The 22,600-nt window shown below is 38.1% G+C and overlaps 2 protein-coding genes across 4 annotated transcripts in view; one reads left to right on the top strand and one right to left on the bottom strand.

The window, feature by feature from the left end:
- Positions 1 to 22,600, bottom strand: part of ITGB1BP1 (integrin subunit beta 1 binding protein 1) — a 488,766-nt gene that overhangs the window by 382,355 nt on the left and 83,811 nt on the right. The window lies entirely within an intron of this gene.
- Positions 1 to 22,600, top strand: part of ASAP2 (ArfGAP with SH3 domain, ankyrin repeat and PH domain 2) — a 135,510-nt gene that overhangs the window by 40,529 nt on the left and 72,381 nt on the right. For all 3 annotated transcript variants that reach the window (XM_072407555.1, XM_072407556.1, XM_072407554.1), the window contains exon 3: positions 13,048 to 13,193. In XM_072407555.1, coding sequence (XP_072263656.1) covers positions 13,048 to 13,193 — 146 coding nt within the window. The remainder of the gene's footprint in view (positions 1 to 13,047; positions 13,194 to 22,600) is intronic.

Below are 22,600 nucleotides of genomic sequence, written 5' to 3'. Positions count from 1 at the left end.
GAGCATGAAGCTCTACCTGCGGTCTAGAAAGGCAAATATGCACTATTGATATGCATATTTTATGTTCCTGAACATGGGAAAAAAAACACACTAGGTCCCTTTAACCATTTATTGATCCACCTTGATGAACATAGTCAGAAGACCTCTGTACACATGTCGGCCATTCCCCTTGGGCAAGGAGCTAAAACAAAGCTAAACAAATGTCGATAGTCTATAGGTTATGAAACACTGAAGCATTTACTGAATAAAAAAATTGAGTCCATTGGCTGGATTGATATATATAGATCTTTTTTTGGTTCATAGCTATATAAACAATATGGTAACATGCATTTATAGTGGAGTGTTGGGTGGTAATCATAAATGTTTTTGCAGGTCCAATTATTTTATTATTACCTCCTGTTATCTAATGTCTATCAGCAATGAAATGTTTAATGTTTGTGTGATATTGGTTGCTTTTCCACACATGCTACCATACATTTTCACCAAGTGCCTGTCAAAAGCACCGTTTCCACATTCTGTATAGCAGGGTTTTCTGCAATAAATGTATGTGATTTGAGGAAGTGAGGGTGATGTGGTTTACCACATACTCACTTATATATACGAAAGGTTAAGAGGATCATAAACTAACCCAGCTAACCACAGGTGAATATAGACCTCATTTCCTGCTCCCTTACATGTCTATGATGAAGTGCCTGGTGATGATGACAAAAGGGTCTTGTACAAAATGTGCATGTCATTATTCAACGTGATATCAGAGACACTGAAACATATTGGAAGTAGAAAATATCTTTTGCGCCTTATAAATAATATTTAGAATGTACAAACGAGTTGCAGTGACATAAGTGTTTCTTTAGCAATGATGCCTTACATTTACCGCTTGGCAAAGATTTATTTATATTTATATAAAAAAAAAGGTATGTAGCGCTTTGTTTTAAATTATCTGTTATTTTATTTTTCGATTCCAAGGCTAGGCAAACCCGCGCAATGGTTCTCATCCGATAGTCGGCTTAGGGGCGATATCGGATGAGAATGTTGTGTGTGTGCAGTGCTCGTCCTCCATCGTCCGAACAATTGTCTTGGTGGATCCATGGACAACAAACGATCGTAATACAAGTGAAGAAGAGAGAGTGCAGCGGGGTGCCGCTCCATCATTCTCCCCTCTCCATAGAGCAGAAAGGCGCTGTATGTACAACACTCTTTCATGCATTGTGCAGTCCTTAGAATTATTGCACGCCTGTACATAGCCTAAGCCTGCTCCACCACTTTTGTAAGTGGCAGTTCCTCAAACCACAGTGCAAAGCTTACCAGAAAGGGCAGAATCAGTTCCTGTGATTGGATTTAGGGAGTAAGGTTGAAACAATCTTTTTGGGACTAATTGGCAAACTGTTTAACTGTTGTTAAAAAAGGAAAGAATTGGGGAGCCAGGCGCTGACCAGAAGACTAATGCAAAAATAAATAAATTAAAAAAGTTGGTCAGAAGAGGGAAGTTTTTTGTGGCTTTGAGTGCTTTAAAAATGTGCTAATCCTTTGCTTTGAGGATGACCTAAAGCTGTGGATGATGATGTAATTTTTTATAAATAGAAAAAAAAATCGCAGCAATCCACCTCTGATTGATTGATTGTCCCTCCTTAAGGTCTAATTCAAACTGAGCTAGATTAAACAACGACTGTTTTTGATTCTTGGCTTGGTTTGACTACTGTCTTTTGGTATGAGTTGCAAACTTTTTTTTAAAATTGCACACAGAATTTGGATCCTTGGTATTTGTGCGGTGGATCTGGTAAAACTATTACTTTTTCCATGCTCAGCTTTTTGTTTAAATTTTGGTTCTGTATATTACCACAATTAATTTTAAATGAAACAACTCAGATGCAGTTGAACGGCAGACTTTCAGCTTTAATTCTGTGGGTTGAACAATAAGATTGCATACAAATGTGAGGAACTAAAGCCTTTTTTTATACAATCACTTAATTTCAGACCTAACTGTAAGAAACAAATGAAAAGACTGAGAAAGGTAGGGTATTTTTTTTGATGCAGCAGTGTGTTAAACAACATAAATTTAGCCAAGGTTTACAATGTTAAATTACGGACTCTCAACTCTCATTAAATCCCTAGATTAACTGCCATTAGGTGGGGGGGGGGGGTGCAAAAGGCTTGACATTGACTCCTACGTTTGCACGCAGAATTAGGCTTATAGAAGTTTGAGTTTTTTATGTGTTTATTTATGCTTTATGCCAGTTTTACACTTATATATACATATTTAATCTGTATACAGTCATTGCTGGATGTCCCAAAGTCCTCTGAGGAAGCCTCTATAGGCGAAACGCATGAGGACACAACATCTATCTTTTCTCCAATTTCTATACGCCTAATTCTGTGTCCAAATGTAGGAGTCAATGTCTGCCTTTTTGCACTCCCCTATGGCAGTTACCCTAGGGATTTAATAAGAGTCAGTAATTTATACACTTGCTGTGTGATTTAACATTGTATAACCTTAATATAAACCTAAATTTATGTTGTTTAATAAACTGCCGCATCAAAAATACCCTACTCTTTTCAGTCATTTTATTTGTCACTACATATTATTAAGGGTATGCAGCACATCAGATGTTAATAGGAGGTGAATTAGTACACTCTCTACACTAGCTTTATTCCTAACCGTAAGATGCAGGTATGTGTGAATCCCCTATTACACAAGCAAAAATTGTGCATTCATTTATCAGAAGTACCCCCAGGGGTGCAAATAGTTGTGAAAATGGGAGAAACAAAACATGTTGGTACCAATGATGGTGGTGATCATTTTTTTTTCTGCAGAATCAGTCACAAGGATTTTGCAGTGTGCATACAAAGCTTTTGCTTGATATGGTCTTGGCTCAGTGCCTCTAAAATATGAAGAAAGACTGCTGGCTTTCACTAAACTAGGAGCAATGAAAACCACAGCAAGTGCCGGACCTCTTGCCAAGTACAATTCTTTACAACTTTTCTAGTTATTTCTTGTATAAATTCTTGTTGAACTTCATGATAATAATATAAAACTGAGCACAAGATTTTGTCAAAAAAACTCCTTTTTAAAGCTTTAGGCCAATCACTTTTTTTTTTCTTCATTTCCTCAAAGTGATCTCTTGGGGCCATTTGCATATGTATTGGGATCATTTACATACCAAATGTCTTTTTGTGCACAAGGACTTCAAGGAGTTCATGCATGCACACTGTAAAACTGACCTAGTTAGAAGTGTTTCAATATCTGTTCCCCCTACTAGATCATCTTTAATTTTCTGCTTCTGCTACTTTTACAATAAGTCCATATCTTTTTATCTTTATCTTTTTTTCCCCTTTAATATAACTGCCTGATATGTCTTTGTTACTCTGAGCAGTAGGGAATATACCATTAGCCAGGCAGTATTCCTTCTACAACAGTCTTGATGTGTTTCCTGGCACCGGTAGCTGATGGAGAGGCTGTGTAATCTCCGTTCCGGGAGCACCGTGAGGGCCTTGGCTTTTTTTTTTTAGTCAACTGAGCAGACAGGACAAAAGAAGATTCAAAATTGGGCAGTACTTTCTCTATCATTGATAATTAGGGTTGTTAAGGGGGGTATACGCTATTAGAGCAGTGTAACAGTGGCAAACAATTTACCATGTAACAGAGCTTGCATAAATGTTTTGCAAATGTGTCTTTGGCTGTCTTAATCATAATAATAATTAAGTGATTAAGGGGCTTGATAAGGTGAGTTCATAAACTGGTCACATGCCAGGTGTATTTGGTGATTTCTGACAACCACTTTATTAGCCTATGGTCTGATAGACAGTACTAAATCTAATGACTCAATATAGACATGAACAGTGTATTTTGAGCCATTTGGATGCAGTATTGGGGTTACATTTGGTGGCTCTTTCAGTGAAGAATAATAAATGGTGGCATAAAAACACACTTTTCTCTTCTACTTTTAAGACTGTTATTAAGACTTCCTTTAAGTATTATCTGATTAGACATGGACGTTCAATTAATTACATAATTTACCAAGCAATGAAAGAGCTCTCCACATGGGATTGGGATTCTGCACACACATGTAAAGATGATGTTATTTTTTTGTCCAAATGAATCCTAGGCTTTATTGCCCATAGAACCTGAGAATTATTGTAGCATTGCCCATAGAACCTGAGAATTATTGTAGCATTGCCCATAGAACCTGGGAATTCTTGTAGCATTGCCCATAGAACCTGAGAGATATTATAATAATAATAATAATAACCAGTATGTATAGACATGGAGTTCCCACAGTACAATGGCACAATGCACATGCAGCAACTGTTGGGGCAAACAGTTGTGAATCAGGACTAATTCTGATGGGGTCAAGGGGGCTTGTTTTAAAACAATTTTGTGATTTTTATTAGGAATATATTTATAATTACCTTTTCCTGGTTAAATCTCATGTACAGGCCCTTGAGGACTTGAGTTGAATAGTCACGATATAATTTGTTTTAAATATTGGTTGCATGTGACGGAAGTTGTCCTCCATACCTAATCATTGTCTATACTAAAAAATGCTAACCCCAAAAATAAAACTTTTGATCATTTTGGCGTTTTTATGTATGACTGTCTTTGAAAGTGACTTTTATTCACCCTTAAATCAGCATAGACTTAAGTGTAAGCTGTTCCATATGTACGAACACGTATCAGATCATCGGGCATCAAGATGTGCATGTAAAAATACATTCCTATGTCTGTGCACAAACCCTTTGCAAAATTGGGTCAAAAGCAAACAGAAGGAAAAACTGGATGGCCGAGGCTTTGGCTGAAGCAAACACCGATTCAGAAGCAAGGATGTTTGAAATGATGTATTAAGTTCATTATCACAAAGGCCTGGGAATAAACAGGCTCCGAGGGGGTTAACCGTACAGATTCATTATCTGGATTGTGCCTGGGGCTAATATTGTGAGCTAGGCAAGAATCAGTCACATGGTGATAGTTCACTGCAATCTACAGTGTTAACAGAAGTCACCTTTAGAGAACATATGATATGTGATTTGCAGCAAAATCAATTAGTAGGAGCTTTGATTTACTGGAGTGCTGCAACTTGTCAGGAGCCTTTGATCCTGGGCTTAGGAGGACAATCTACTTGCCCTCTATAATGGTGAGGTTGAGATGGCTTTGGAGTATTCTATCAGGATTTCACAGCTCCAGTTTCAGCTTCCTCAGCAATTACATGGAAAGCACTTGGAGGAAATGATGGAGGTGAAAATCCACCATGTGAGGTCACAATTTGTAGATTGTGAGATCTAGTATAGTAAAGATGGATGTTTACAAAACCGTTATTGCAACCTCAGGGCAGGGGAAGACCTTAGATTGTGACAATTCTTCAGGATAAAATGATAGAATGTCACCCAGTGTTTTGGTGATTGTCTGGAGAAATAGTTTTAAAGAGGACCGAACTATGGATGTTGTGCCCTAAATGGCATGCAGTGAAAAAATTGACTTGTCCACGATAATAATATTTTGGTCTCCCTGCAAATAATATTTTTTTCATTGCTTTTCATACAATTTTTTTCTATGTTGGTCTCGTGTTTGGAGAAGGAATCTTGGTTTAGGCACAGTTTTCCTTCCTTTCAGAGCTGTCCTTCCTGATTACAGATTATTAATGGCTACTAGAGGTCATTATCACTGCAGGTAAGGTAGGGAAAGCACAAATGCACAGAATAAATGAAGCAGGGAAATCCTTGCATTGCTGATCTTCAGGTACAGTTTCCTCGCCAGCAAGCTGCACAGTGATGATCTCACCCAAATCCTAAACCTACTCCAAATCTGTAAAGCTCCAAGTGGATAAAATACATGCAAATTAATACTGCATAAGTATTAATACTATACCAATAAATATATTGTTATTTGTTCTGGTGTGATCCCCTTGCAGTCCTTGTACAGGTAAATCAGAGTGTGAAACACAGAACCTGTACAAAATGTCATCAGCTTTCGTACTGAAAGGTAACTGTGATAGACTAGACTAGGGTGACAGAGAAAATAGCTCATCACTGTACATCTTCTATCCATGACCAGGGTGGGGGCTGGTCCAGGTCAGCATGGGCCAAGGGCATCAACCCTTTTTTTCATCTGTCAGCAAAACACAAAAAGTATTTCATAGGAAATCCCTGTATTCAAGTTAAATATTATAGCAAAAAAGTTTTATTTTTTTTTTCTCCCCTTTTTTTTTATCCTATTTTTAGGAAAAGAGTGATCAATTCCTTTTTTCAGCTGCTTCTCGGGTAATTTTGAAGAGCTGCTTTTATTGGCATCAGTATGATGTGCGAGTTCACAGTTGGCTGGTTACAAAAATGCAATCTCTGGTGCCCACATAACTTTCCAGCAGTGCCAGCTTTGGCCATTCCTGTGGTCTGCGGCCACACACTGTAGGACATGGTTATGTAATGTTCTTCTGGGTTAGTGTAGTGCCAGAAACAATCCGTCAGTTGTTTTACTAGTGGTAATGGATTTATCTTTCTTTTTATAGGATGGTGTCAATGAAAGGATATAGATGGAAGGCTTTAACAGCCTCACAATTCAGGCAATAGAAGTGGTGGTGGAGCTGTTACAGAGGGTTACAAATCGGTATAAACAGTCATTTATATTTCAGGAGTTGTAGCACAGTTCATGTACGTGGGAATTATGGAATGTCTCTTTAGGTCTGTGTCACACATTTCAGTACACAATACCGCTCTGGGAAACGACAATTCCAGCTGAGATGTATGTGTTAACACACAGTGTGAACCCATAGTTGCGGTATTGCTATTTGAACACACAGCTGCCGGAGCACAAGGCATATTATAATGTGTATTTGGACACAATACACTCAGAACTTTAAATTGTGGATAGTGTGTGAACAGTTTTCAGTTGCTGACCATTTTACTGGACAGAATATGATGTTAAACTGTATATTTTAATGGCTATCGCCAGAATTGGAGTAAAGAGAACATCCTTCAACAATAACTTTTTTTGTGCTAACTATTTAAAAGGGGATTTTCTATCACTTCCTGTTGTGTTTCCCAATTAGGAAGTGAAAGGTAAGCAATACAAAAGTAAAAAAAACTTTCTGTTATTCACAAGGATTCAGCTGTCTGTTCAGTGTTATCGGAGCTTCTCTCACTTACTTGTCTGTGTCTCTATCCTCTGCATTTCCACAACTCTGTGGAGAACTTGATAGGACATAAAAAGTGATAGGAAGGATACACAAAGCGCTCCGTCAAGCATTTTAACAATTACATACATCATGCAAAACAAAAAACAATTTGCTTAAGATTTTAAAAATCTGATCTATCAACAGATCTTTGCTATAAGTGCACCTGTGTCCTGATTATTGGTATTCATTCATTTATTTACATGTTTTTTGTAAGCGGCAAAAATTTTTAAAATAATGCTCTCTAGCTGCATATCTACTGTGAATAGATCACAGATTGAAAAAAAAAAAAACAACCTCCATTTAGAATTGTAATACGGTGTTCTCCCTGGCCCCTTTTACCTGGGAGCACCACCCGGCACTTTTCAAAAACCACAGGGCTGTTTTTGGGTGGTTACTGATGGCTTGGGTCACAATACAGGGGCTGGCATGCCCCTACAATTTTTTTACCACCTAGTCTAAAAAAAATTCTGCGTTTATTGCTAACAACTTAGAAACACCTGCTGTGTTTACATTAGAAGTTTGGCAAGCTGCAAAGATACTAGTGCAATAAAAAGTAGGAAAAAGAAATCAGCGATTCAGTTATGAACTTTAAAGATGCATTGCTCCAACATGTTTATATCTGCAGATGTTAACAGGGCTTGCTTTAAAGGGATTTTATAGTTCGTTTAGCATATACAAATACCTAACGTAGCATAGCAGATTTACTTTAATAAGCATACTCTGATGGGCCATATATATGTGTTTTAAACATATAGAAGACACTTCCCTGGCATTTTCTCTTCTTGGAGGGAACAAGGTGGTTGGGGAAACAACCTGGTTGATTTCTTTTACTGTTTTAAAGATTTGAGCCTAGAAAGGTTAATCAGTTCGTCACACATTTCCTTTTTTTATTATCTTGTTAGATCCCTGGGAACGATGTCATGTGATAGCAGAGTCCTCCTTTAAAAATATCTATGTATAGTTTTGTATCTAACAGATATGATTTCATAAGTTATTTTAAGAAAAAAGCGCTGGTTAATAGGAGTGCCCAAGTCCTCTTCTCCCCCTCACTGTCTAGACAGTTCACTCCTAATCTGTCATTATCTCCTGCTCCAGGCATCCCTCTGCTTACCAATCTCATCCAAATTCATAGAAATCTGTATATTCAATGCCCTCCAACTGTCCCCACTGCTGTCCTGCAGTATGACATTATTCATCTCACAGGTGATACAATCCTATACCATTTAATGGCACGCCACTTCGCACTTTACATTGCCAATGCTTTAGCCTTTTTTTCGTGTGCCCTCATGCCAAACGTCGTAAGCTGCCCTACATAATTGCCTCATTAAAATGCTTATTCTTCTTGCTGTACAGAATCTGCTGAGAAGTGTGTTCATATTAACACTGTAAACCACTGGCCCCTAAAACATCCGATCCTAAATGAGAAGCTGCCTTACTCCTAACTGACTCCTTAAAGCAGAACTAAATTGAAAACAAAAAAAATCACACTTACCTTTAATGCCACAGGTCCCTCAATGGCGCTGGTCCTTCTCGCGATCCGGACCTGCGTCGTCCTGGAATTTATCTTAATTTTGGCTCCAGAACGCTGCCATATTCACATTTCTCTTCCGTCTTCTTACTCAGTCTTCTAGACACGTCACCACTGCACAGGTGCGAGATCAAAAAAAGCCGATCCTACTGGGCATGCATGGGATCAACATCATTTTCCCTTAGTAGAAAAAATGGCCCTTCTGCGCATGTCCGAGATGTTGTGCATGCACAGAAGGAGCACCCAGAGCCTTCTGGGATGCGTGACATAGGTATCCTGAAAGGCTCTGCATTCCCATTCATTCTTGATCGCCTAAGCAGGCTTTTGCACTTTAAAAAAAATTAAAAAATAAATAACATTTTCCCTTTAGATATAAACGAGTTGTCTACCCTTTTATGTAAAGTAAAAATGTTGAGTTTACGTATGCTTTAAGCCTGGCCCGATAAATGGCAAGGATTGCCATAATTGGCGAAATCCAAGTAGTATAAATACAGAAGCCTTGGCAGGGGGTGCGAGGTGCTGATATCCAGGAGATGAGCAGGTCAGATCTGCATTATGGATGCAATATATTGAACATCACTATATGCCAACCTTCATTATGGATGTTTTGGAGTATGAAAAACACATTTGTGTTTTAAGTACAAGAAACTGCAGCCAATACTTAACTGTTGTTTTTTTTCTGCTTCATTCCTCTTGATGATATTTTTCCTCCCTTTCTGTCTAAATAACTGTGGTTCTTAAAGGAAAACCTGGATGTCATAGGTACGTTAACATTCATACACTTTGAGACTCATTTTATTTAAAAAACATTTTTAAAACTTTGTGCAGCCATGACCGAGAATAAAACACAGCAATGACTTATTTTATGGCAGTCTAATTAAAAAGTATGTGTATAGAGCTGTAAAGGGTGGTATGGTTATTCACTCTTAGATTTAATTAGGTGTGTCTGTAATTTGAGCTTGGAGTCATCAAGCACTGAAAATAGGATTTTCTAGCAAAACAGTCAAGATGGCCAGGTAAACATGTCTAGAGTTCGCTGGCTCCTTTCTATTTAAGAGGAGTTTAAAATTAGCATATGTATCTTCTCATATTTACAGGACAACACACAAACTTTAGAAGATAACATGTATGTTGTGGAATGCATAAAGACCAGTTTGAAGATGCATATTGGTACATAAAATGCACGTTTTAAAGCAGAACTAACTCACTTTTTTTCGATCCTGTTCCAACCACTCCTCTTACAGGTTCGAATCTTTTTGCAGTTTGATTTAGTTCTGCTTTAAATGCAAAAATATGAATAACCCTCCTCCATTGTAGACAAGTGATGGCAGAATATATCTGCACACATGCTCAGTAGGATGGACTGGCCCCCATGCTTTTATGGGTAGCTAAGGAACTTCTCTGTAGCAGGGGACAGACTTTACTACTCAGAATTGGGCTTTCTAAAAAAAAAAAACAAAAAAAAACAAATCCAGAGCTTTGAGAAATTTCCAGTAACAGGATCATGAAAATGTGCAGGGAAACTTACACATTTCTGCTTATATCTGTCACTTCTTCATGGCTGGACTCTACCATGGATGAGAGATCTCCAGCAACAGGACTGCAAATGTGCCAGGGATTGAGGGCTATGAACTTTTTTTAAATCTGAAATATAGTTAATGGATTTAAACTGAAAGTTCAGTTTTGCTTTAATATTGATAACTTTTTTTTTTTTTTTTTTTTTTTTTAACGACCTTCTGCTTTCATTGCACATTTTATTTTAACAAAACCTGAGGCATGCTGGGAAAAAAGAGAGATTTGCTCAAATGAACAACTGTGTTTTTGTTTGTGTCCAGTATTCCTATAGTCACCAATATAATTGGAGGTGAAGGACCCCAAGCTGGGTATTTATTAATCCACAGTTCTTTAACCACTTACCTTTCTGACCTGCCAAAAAAAAGTACTCCCCTAGCCGCTCTCTTCGCTCCTCCAATGACCTACTAATGACTTCTTTACTCATAACCTCATCACACGCACGGCTACAACTTTTCTAGAGCTGCCCCAACTCTCTGGAATGGTCTTCCTTGTCCTATTCAGCTTGCTCTTACTTCTCATTTAAAACGGCACTCAAAACCCATTTTTTCAAACTTGCCTACCTATCTTCTGTCTTTTGAAACGGTCACTACTTCCCACCACTACAAATCTCTTCTATTGTGTGCTACTTCCCCCACCTCCTAGATTGTAAGCTCTTTGGGGCAGGGTCCTCTCCTCCTGTGTCACTGTCTGTATCTGGTTGTCATTTGCAACCCCTATTTAATGTACAGCGCTGCATAATATGTTGGTTCTATATAAATCCTGTTTATTAATAATAATATTAATAATTTAATGAGTACTAGCAAAGGACTTTGCATAACAGGATAACCGTATTTGGGATTTGTCTAGACTGTCATATAGGAGCTAGGTATACTAATCACACTAATTAGAGATTAGTGCAATGATTATCTCTTGCAAAGTAAATTAATAATTTATGATTTTGGCCTTATTTTAAAGCTTAATACCAGTGAAATGGTCATTTCATGCTTCTGAGAGTAAGTGGTAAAAATAAATGCGTTTTTATACTGTTGACCTAGATGTGATATGTTTCATGCCCTGTATAGCTGCACCCATAAAGGCAGAGGAGTCGGGCTCTGTTTTATGTGCTGATATCAGTGGCACGTGTTAGAACGTAATGGAAAGCAAGAAACCATTGTTATTAGAACAGAAGGTAACTTGTATGAAAAGGAAAATAGAGGCTGACATGGTCTAAAAAGGACAGTTGGCTGCCTGGCACTGCATTCTGTATTTTCTGAGTTACTGACTCAAAACTAACAGATTAAAAAAATCAGAGCTCCAAGTGGAGATTGTCCAATTGCCAAAAAAGGATCAAAATTAAAGCAATCTTACTCTTTTTATAAAGGGCTTTTTTGCCTTCCTCTGGATCGATTTCCGTCTTGTAGCCCCTAAGTTCAAACCTGCTTTGGAAGTTTAAATAAGATTGATAACACAGGAATTCATGAGATAAAGGAAGGCATGCAGGACAGGTTTCTGTACGTACATTCCCAGTGATCATAATGTGCTCTCAGGGTTATAGCTATGGTGGTTTACTTAGTTTGAATTATATTGCATTCATTTGCGATGTTTGCTGGAAAACATTCAACATTGCTTTCAATTGTTGTCAGTAATTACTTCTTAAAATACAATTGTGAAGACAGGTTTTGGGTCTAAAAGTTGGACTGTGTGTAAATCTTGTGGTGCATTAGAATATTCTAAAATGGGGAAACTGGGATGAGTCTGTTGCCTTTTGTTTCCTCTGTCAAGTAAAACAATCATGAAAATGTATTCTATTGTGTCTGGTGTGAGTGCTCCAAAAATAAGCACAGCGGTTCAGTTTTAGTCGTAGCCTCAGCAATGTGCAGAAATGTGATTGCATACTAAATTTAGTTTCTTTAGTCAAAAAAAAATTTCTCACTAAAAAAAAATGCTTATGTTGGTGTAAGTCTCAGGGGCTCCTAATTTTCAGGTATGCCAAGTACTGCAAAGTCTCAATGGTTGCATGAAATGTTAAATATGTTGCCATTAAATATTTTGTTGGCAGCTGGTTTAAAGCTTTTCTACCTTCACGACACTGGAGAATTGTAGTCCAGTTAAAGCTTCTCAGTTCCTCAATTATATATTTATTGTTTCTTTCTAAACCTGATACTTTATAAAAGCTTCCCTAGCATGACCAATTTACTTAAAATAAATCCTCTTACTGAACATGGGTATACTTTCTCTGTACCCCCTATGGAATATGTGTAGGCACCATCTTTAAGAACTTAAACATCATCCTAACCAGTGTAATTTGACACAAAACAAAGTAAAGAGGTATCTGAAATACATAGCTTGAATTATTGGCATTCTTCTTTCATTCTGCTGCTTGTCACCTGATCCATGTCAAAAATGGGGCACAGAGTTCAAGCGGAAACCCTGGTTAGCGTGCATTGCTTTGTATTCTTTTTCCAAGCTCTTCAGCAGATAGTCTGACTAATGCCTTGGCAATTGTCGGGTGACTCACCACTGAAAGGTTGCTGAGAATTAATTCAGAGAATTTCATTCACATCTGTGCATTTTATGGCAGTAAAACGGTCAGTTTAATCATTTCAGGTACCTATTTGTAAATTGAATTCTGTTCCTAGAAATCGTAATGGTGTGGCAAATCTATTGGAGGAGGTTTTGTTATCCACATTCATATTCCTTAAGCTGAAACATAAACTGGTGCATGGAACCTTATAGCATACATTGGAAATATGTGTCCTTTCCAGAACGCTGTACCTATTACATTCCTTTGTTTCTTTTTAGCTCATGTTGAGAATGAAGAACAGTATACACAAGCACTGGAAAAATTTGGAAGCAATTGTGTCTGCAGAGATGACCCTGACTTAGGCACAGCTTTCCTAAAATTCTCTGTCTTCACCAAGGAGCTGACTGCACTTTTTAAAAATCTGGTAAGCTAGAAATATGTATTATCTTGATTCTTTATGTAGTTATTGTGGAATGAAAATACTGTACTTTGAGTTGTATGACATGGAAGAACAGACAGCTAAATATTTAGTCTCATAGGCACAAAAACAACATTTGGATGAATTTTTTTATTCATTTATTTCCCTGGTAAAAATATTGTTTCATCACCTTTTGCAGCACATTGATTACTTTTCTTAACTCCTTGTAGGTCTATAAACAGAGCTCTAGTTACAAATATATTACTAAAAGCAAAAGGCCTTTTAAGAGGACTTCTGCTGTAATTCATTTTTTTTTTCTCTGTCATTAATTAGATTGCAATTTCCAACACACAGATATCCACTAGGTCAATTTTGTACAGTTTGCTAATATGAAAATAATATAAATTATTCCCCTAAATACGAATCTGTTTTCAAGCAATATCTTGATGTAGACTTCCAGACATGTCTGCCCATAACTTCATTGGAACACCTTATCACCTAAATCCAGGTGCTCTAGCAGGCAAATGCCACCTTGTTAGAACATTGGTCCTCGGTCTGCTATCTTTTGCTCCTTACTTTTTGGCAATCAGTCGTTTGGGCAGACACTCTACTCAGTAGTAAGGCACCGTGAGTAATGGGCCAATATGCAGACTTCTTGCTGAAACTGGTATTTACTTAGCATACCTGCCTGTGTTTTGATGCCCTGGAAGTAAGATGACTTTAAAGTATACCTATCCCCCATTTGGCTCAACTTAGGACTAGAGTGATCTGAGTGTAACTCTCTGCACTCTCTCCAATTCCACAATGTCTTTTTTTGTGAACTGGTGACAAAAACTGGACTGCTTATTCCAGATGTGGTCTCACCAATGCTTTGTACAGGGGCAGATTTATGTCTCCATCTCTGCAGTCTACTCCTCTTATAATACAAGAAAGTACTTTACTAGCTTTAGATATTGCAGCTTGGCATTGCATGCTGTTATTAAGTCTATGATCTACCAGAACCCCCAGATCCTTTTCCATTTCTGGCTCCCCCAAATGTATTCCCCCTAGACAGTATGAAGCATGCATGTTGTTAGCTCCCAAGTGCATAATTTTACATTTATCTATAGTATCATGAAACTGTTTCTAAACCATCTCAACATTTGGGGAATGTGATCTGTTTTGGGAAACCACTGACCCCTGGCAAAGGCTTCCAGCAATAGTTGTAAAAGTGTGCACCATTTTGAAGGGCTGCATACCCATTTTTCCATTCTAGACCATAGTCAGGAGAGTATTCCATATGCAGGCAGTATAAGTCTACGTTCAGATGAATATTGTCCAATTATCGCCTCTGGGCTGATATCGGACGAGAATCTGACGTGTACGGCCGCAATGCAAGTCAAGGGGAGAGAGCACAGTGGGGTTCTGCTCTCCCCTCTCCATAGAGCAGAATGGCGTTTGTTTATGCGTCTTTCATTCTTTTGTCATTGGAAAGGATCATGAAAGAATGATTCTCTTCCAACTCGGCCAGGGCCCGATTTATACTTCTTGACCCCCAAGGCCAACTGTCATGTGTTGCTTTCCCAGTTAACTGGTTATCCTTGGCATCACACTAACAAGATCAGTTGTCATACAAGGAACATGGAGTATGTCTCTTGCAACCCATTGTATCCAGAAACGGCAGTAGTCACTGGTTTAAAATCCTTCTCATGCTGGCATCTTGACTCACAATTGTTTGACTGTCTAGTGTCTTCTCTGCTTGGATTGTGTTTGTCTAGAATCTACCCAGCTGCTTGTTCTGTACACACAGTGTAATAAAGAAGAATGATGCTGGCTGCTATAATGAACGAGACCAAACTGACTCTTTCATTCACTCATGCAGCGTGCTTATTGAATGTGCAGACTATCACTTTGTGCAGTTCATTTAAATGACACCGCATGGGAGCTGTCCAGCAACTGCGATGCTTTCATCATTTTGTCCCATGCAGACTGTTAAGCATAGAAAAAAAGAACAAATGGTTCTACAATCTGTCCTTGATTCTGAAGAAAAACCGTTAAGTGTTTTAGGAGAACAGTTGAGAGAATTGTTATAATACTACCCTCCTGTATTTTACTTTGTCTTAAATTCCATCACTAATCCAATCTCTGGCTATATGGTAAAGGATACCATCAATTTAATATGTGTTTTTTTTTTTTAATACATTTTTACATCTTTGAAGAATAAAAACTATATACAGTAAATTTTTCATTTCCTTAAATTTGCCAACATCTTACTTGAACTTCATGAATGCATTGATTTATTCACACTGTATGTATATTGACATGGTAAACATGTTGTATTCTTAAATGTGATCATTGAAAGGTGAATGTCATATGTTTACTATGGTCTTTTCTTTTTCTGGTTTACAAATAATTGACCTGGGAACATAGCCTTGTCTTGAAATATTTGTTGCCTTGACTGTCCCTGGATTCAGTATTTGATTCATTGACCATTAAAAAGTATGCATTTGAGACCAGATTCACATCTGCACCGTACTTTGATGACCCTTGCACATTGCATTATAGAGAGGATAGGATACACTTTTATTGGTAAAGCTGGGTGATCCAGCAAACCTGGAATGGATCTGACCCAGGATTCAAAACATTTGCTTAACTAATGACTTTGAGGAAATCATCCCAGGTTTGCTGGATCATCCAGCTTGACTGATGAAAGTGTATCTTCTCCAGCCTTGGAGAGCTTTATTAAATCAGGCACATTGTGTTAAGTCTGCCAGTGCACACCAAAAACCACACTCAGTGTTACCGTGCGCTATAATGCTGCTGTGTCTGGCTTTAGTGTATTGGATGTGAATAAAATTGAATCCGCTACCCTAATGCAACTCATGCATGTGCAGTATTGTTGACAGCCAGGGAAATATTGGGTTCAGCAGTGGCAAGATTTACACTTCCTAATTAAAGGTTTTCTTTAATCAGTACTACTCTACAATTTGCTTGTACAGTAGCACCTGCTAGCATTGTAATATATGGGATCAATTCCCCAGAGATAGGTTTTAACTCAAATTTTTTTTTTTTTCATTCCCCGACGAAGGCTATGCTTTACGTTTTTTTTCTCCTAGCATTCTGGCATCCAGCGGTGTCTATTAATGTACTTGTGATGGATGTGATGTCAGGCCTATACAGCAGGAATTCCCAGTAGGGAACGTGTTCTATATTTTGCTGTCACATGCTTAGATTGTAGCTGGTTGAGACAGAAATGTGTAACAATCTAATAAAATGTATTATGTAGGTTTTCCTTATTGCTAGGAATTAATGTGAATTGCATGTGGAGCAATTCACATTAATGTTATAAAGTCACTGCCTTTGTTCATGTAACGTTACCAGATCATTCATCTGATTATTATATTCATTTGCTAATATGAATATCTGCAACAATTTGTATTCTCAATATTTTGCACAATTTGCCTTGAAAAAAAATTTAGTAAGCTATGCAGTTTAGTTCTTCTGTATGAGATGTCATTTAAATCAAATACACATAGGGAATATTGAAATTTAGAACATATGGAAAATAGGTTTTCACAGGAACACAAGTGTGAATTTCTGCAATAAAATGCAATAATGTATTTTAAATTTATGTATTATATTTTTCTAATTTCACATGCAAACATAGTTATATCAAGTATAAAGAATTCCAAATCTTGTTTATAAAATGGAGAAGAGAATCTGGTTGCTTTGTGCTACTTCAGCTTTTCCCACAAGCATGTGTCAGGAGGCCTTCATTCACTTCAAGCATTACTATACAATTCTACAGGAATTCAGAATTGTATAATAATGTATAATATTTTGGAACATGTGAAATGTTTAAACTGTATACAATGTAATTTACGAATGACCTCCAAGCAGCAACATTTTTGTTCATGTCCTGCTGAAAAGTTTGATTGTAGGAAACTTTAGGAACTGGCAGGTTTAGGGACTTGGCTGGAATATTCTGAATTAGGTTGAGGTGTTCAGTTTTCCCTGTGGTACTATAGGCTAGGCTTAAGCTTTTACAAGCCAAGGTAAATCTTTTCCATTACGGAGAGTAATGACCACATCCTTGTGGTAATTCCCTGTGATCTCAGCCTGCCTTGTTCGCTGTGTTGTAATTGGCAAGCCGAGCAGTTACTGACAGGTGCAAACGGTGATTTCCAGCGCGGGGCCGCCCCGTGCTACATTCCTGCGGTCATTCAGTGGGAAGAAGGAGGAGGAACTTTTTTAGAAATATGTCTGAAAGCTATTTGAAGTAGTGAAGTGTTTGTTTATGTTAATAGTTCCAGTTTTACATGAGTAGGCAAGATTTAGAGATGTGAAGTGAGCCTGCATAGTGAGGAGAAAATCAGAGGACGATACGTCAGAATAATGACAACACATAGCTTGTAAAATGAGAACTTGCCTATGAAACCCTCCGTAAGTTTCTCTTAGACTAAAGCTCAAGTTCAGGCGGATAGTAATAATGTATAACTCATCTTAGGCCTTTTACACACAAGAAGATCCACTGCTCGCCTCCCAGTCCAATGTATTGGTAAACCGTTGCCAAACCCAAAACACGACACACGTGTATGATATTCTACCCGTCCAATTGTGGGGTGGAGCAAACCACAGGATCATGTTGAGGAAGCTCCACATTCGATTAGCATCATCCATTATAGGGTTATTCTTCCATTTGGTCAATAAGTATAAACATGGCTGATCACTTTATGTCCAACCATGGCCTAGAAAATTCGATGTTTAGGATTATCTTTTTAATCTTTCTTCATATTCTTTTAATCTTTTTAAATTGACTTCAGATTTCAGGAAACCCAATGTTTATATTGGATCTTTGGTTAGAAAGTGAAATTTATATCTCTTTATAGCATTATACACTGTCTAGCCTAAAAAATCCCACACTTTGTTTCATTGAAGTGGCTTTAGCTTTAATTAGGACACATATTTGCTGTCCTTTCATTTTGAGAAGCTTATGTATCATCGCAACATTTATTTCCGTACAGGGTCCCGTGAATTTTTCACCAAGATCTGATATTGACCATGGGAGAGTTAGATAATTGCATGAAGTCTTTTCCACCTCAACTCAAAGATTCAACCAGTCATTCACAATCTATGTCTGGTAAATCCTGGCATTGACATCTTGGAATATACCCATGCCATCAGGGAAGAAAAAAAAATCAATCAAAACTGGTCACTATTTTGGGTAAATAACATTGCTGAACCTGGACCTGAGCAACTGAAACAACCCCAGATCATAACACTACCCCCAGAGACTTAAGCTGCGTACACACTTCCAATTTTTATCGTTGGAAATGAACGACGAACGATCGATTGGGCAAAAATCGTTTGTAAAAAAAAGTAACCAACGACGCCGACGAATGAGGATAGTCGTTGGAAATGAACGACCGGACCGGCGGATCGGATTGGACGACGATCGTTGACCATCTATCGTGTGTTCATCGTGTGTTCTATCGTTCATTGATCGTCCATGGTCTGAGCATGCGCGGTGAACGAACGTTCGCTCACTTCCTGTGGTGCACGTCACTTCCTGTTTAGTTCAAACGATCGCATCTATCGTGTGTACAATATCTGCGAACGATCGTGTCGTTATCTGTATGTACAGGATCGGTGCTTTACGATCGTTCGCAGATATCGTGCAGGATTGTTCGGCGTTCGTTTACCAACGATAATAATTGGAAGTGTGTACGTAGCTTTAGGCATTCTTTTTGGCCAGGAAGTGTATTTGTTACATTTAATTGCATTACATGCAAACATAAAAAATGCAGCTTTCTTCTCAATTGTTAATTGAAGCTAGGCTCCATGGGATATATGTTACCATAATGGAGGTTGTTACTTAGGCTTCCTCTGCTTCTTCATCACTTACCACATTACACAATTGTAAGAAAAGAAAATAAAGGAACCATAGTAAACCCATAGAGGGAGTTGTCTACCTTTATAGTGCCGAAGGATAGGTAAAAAGTGTCCGAAGGAGACAAATGATGTAGTTATAAGTCCTCATGAATGTATATTGCACATAAATAAAGTCTTAGTATTATGATTCCTACTGTTGGGGGAGGTAAAGACGTGACTCTTTAGATTTCTGAATAGAAAACTGAGATAACAGCTGCTGAGCGGCCAGCATCGGCTTCCTAGTCTCTTCAGCCCACATCACTAGTGATGGCGAGAGAGGAGACCCAGTGGTTTCTTGCTGAGGTTGCCAATTATCAGTCATTCTGTGGTTGCAAGAAGCGTCTCTGTAGATCCCTTTGGTAGCAGCACAGGAGGAATGAGATAATTTGCAGTCTGGTTTTCAAACCCTTTCTGCTCCATTAAACATCTGTGCCGTTTTTCTCCAAACAAGACAGCATTTTAGTTCACTCTTCAGGAATCATAATCTTTCTTACTTGCCGAATGACAGCACAGATGATGTGAATTATCAAGTGTGATTATCATTCAAAGAACAGCTAGGATGTCTCCTTCGTGTCTGAATAGTAGAACATAGCTACTGTTTAAATTTGCCTACATCTTTGGGGCAACTGATATCCTGTAAAGAACAAATGTTGCATTTTCGTTAGTTTTTTTATTTTAAGGTTGATGTTATACTAAGCTTCCCCCCTCCTCTTAGATTGAAAGTTCTTTTGGTCCCATCCACCTCCTGTGTCATTGTTTGTATCTGTCTGTCATTTGCAACCCATATTTCATGTACAGCACTGCAAAATATGTTATATATATATGACACCACTTGTGGGGACGGCTGGGGCTTTAGCTGAACTTGGAGGCTGCAAGAGATGATTTTTTGAATGGCTGAGAAAAAGCCATAAACAATTGGTGATATGAATGGAATGAGATTCTAAAGAAGATAGTCAGTATGGACCACAATGTGATAATAGAGACTAATGTGGATTGAAAAATAGCCCTAAAGTTGGTGTCCTCATCTGCTCTCACCTGATAGGTGGGTCCTATGTGCTGCAATAATCAGATGTTCTTGTCTTTTCTGATCCTGAAGAAGCTGGTATATTCCACAAAAACGCGTCGAACCAGCAGGGTTACCTTTCTGTCTAGGCAACCCAGACAGGAATTTTTAATAGTTTGCTTCACATTTTTAAAGTTTTTTAATGATGTTAAATAAAGATTTGGTTTGGATTTATATTTTTGCAATTTACATTTATTGGCCTTAAAAGTCCCAGCTGCAGAGGTAACTCCTCAGATTTTGTGTTTCATACTTTATAACCACTTTCTTCTTAAAACTACACAATGGCTTAAGAAAAGAGACAGTTAAAGTGTACTGAAAGTAAATTGAGGCAGGAATAAATGCAGGCAATTAGGACACACCTACAGACACTTTACTTTTAATTGGATAACGGACTCGCTTGAGGTTAAAAATATTTTCTATTGATACATTTTTCACAGATATATCACAGGAATGTTAATACCTGTGAACAAGTTATAGCAAGATGGTATACTACGTATACTATCAGAATTAAAGTTCTGTCTTACGAACTTGTACCGTACATTCTAGCAATACAAACTAATATTACAGTTACATATTTTTTTTATTTAAAATGCATTATAACATAAAAAAATGCACAATATAAAAAAAAATACACCTAGTGTGCATATTTGTGTCTTTATCACAGCCTCTCCATATAGTTACTGAGACTGCCAAGTGGGTAAACGGGTACCAGGGGCCAGTATAGCTTGCTTACATTGCATGTAATGACATGGAAAATGCAGATTGGCGGAAGGAGCTGAATTGACAGAGGAGCTCATCAATGTGCCGCTGCTCCTTACTGGCTGGGTGGCCAAGCTATACTAGATAACGTGGGGTCACTAATCTGGATATGCTGTCATGCAATGTAAAGCTAATTCCAAATGATCAATTTTTATATTGTGACACCTTTACTACCCCCTTAAATACCAGGTTGGTATGATTGGACATTTGTATTTTCTGGTAAGGTTAAATTAAAGCATATCTGCCCTTCTTATCCCTAACAATTTATTTTTGACCCGTGAGGTATGGTGATGTAGTACTTGGCTTTGCCCAATCATGATGTAGTACTCGGCTCGGCCCAATCAGAATGGCCTGGCATATGGAGTAAAAGAGGGAGCATGACAGTTGTTGCAGATTTGTGCAGCTTTCTTTACTTCCCTATAGCTTTGTGATTGAATCACCTTAATGACCTGCCTGATTTTGAGATCATTGAGAATTAATTGCGGTTGACCTGCATTTGACCAGTTTTAGCTGCATTTGCAAAGACTTGTATAGGAAGAGAAGCTAACAAAGGCTTGGCGTCGTTCACCATAAAAAGAACATTGAACAATAGAATTAGATTTGTGATGGTAGTATGCCATCTAGATCTGGTGTACATGGGCTTTTGGCAGACGTATGCCATCTAGATCTGGTGTACATGGGCTTTTGGCAGACATATGCCATGTAGATGTGGTGTACATGGACTTTTGGCAGATGTATGCAAGATGTTTAAAGTAAAGGGGCATTTGGTATCAGTTAGTGTGTACTCTTCCAGTGCAGTTACCTTTAGGCGTTAGGTCGCACTTAGTTTTTGTTGTGTTTAATTGCTTTGTATTTTTGTACCCCCTCCTCCTAACTGTTCATGTACAAAAACTGGATTTATATCCGTGTGTTCGTACACACATAAGCAGTTGGAGAGCAGTGTTGACTGAAGTTCTATAACTTCTACATGCGGGGTCTAGCGGCCAGTAAACCACAATAGCAGGGGTACCACAAACTTAGAAGTCCATGTTGCAAAAGCCCAAAATGTAGCACTAGTGGTTCCAGATATGGTGGCAAGCAAGTCCATAGCTTATTCTTTCCTATCTCCAATCACTAGCACTATAGTGATGTCACCCCAGATAGAGCTTTATAAATCCCATTATAGTCCCACTGGGACTTTAGGATCTTGATGATTAGAGGTTTTGCTTTACTATAGGATGTTGTAAAGGGTGTTGTTAAAGATCTGTTTGGAGGTATTATTTTTCAGTGCTTTATGCCCTGTTAGCCAACTTTACTTTTTTTTAGCTTGTGTCAATGCAGATTATCTGCCATAGCTTCTCTGGTTTAGAGCTTAGCAAGGTGAGGTGACCAAGATGGATTCCACTAACATACTGTAAAGTCCAGCACCTGTGGTCCGTTAAAATACACTTCCCTTGATTCCTTTTCTCATTAACATTGCTGTTGTCTTTTTTTTTGACACTGTTGTCTTGTGGGAAGACACAAACCAGCAGCCTGTGAACGGTCTACGTAGACAGGCGTCTTCTATGAGATCACTTGACAGATGTGCTGACCATCAGGTGTCATGGTTTGTACTGTCGTCTTCTAGTACCTAGGGTTTTGTCAAAAATCTAACATTTTTCAGCACAAGCTGGATCCTGTTTGGCAAAGTACTGTTTTTTTT

Source organism: Pyxicephalus adspersus, chromosome 4, assembly GCF_032062135.1.
Source record: "Pyxicephalus adspersus chromosome 4, UCB_Pads_2.0, whole genome shotgun sequence".
Taxonomy (NCBI): Eukaryota; Metazoa; Chordata; class Amphibia; order Anura; family Pyxicephalidae; genus Pyxicephalus; species Pyxicephalus adspersus.
Note: the sequence above shows the minus strand (reverse complement) of the source record. Positions and strands in the feature narration are given on the sequence as shown.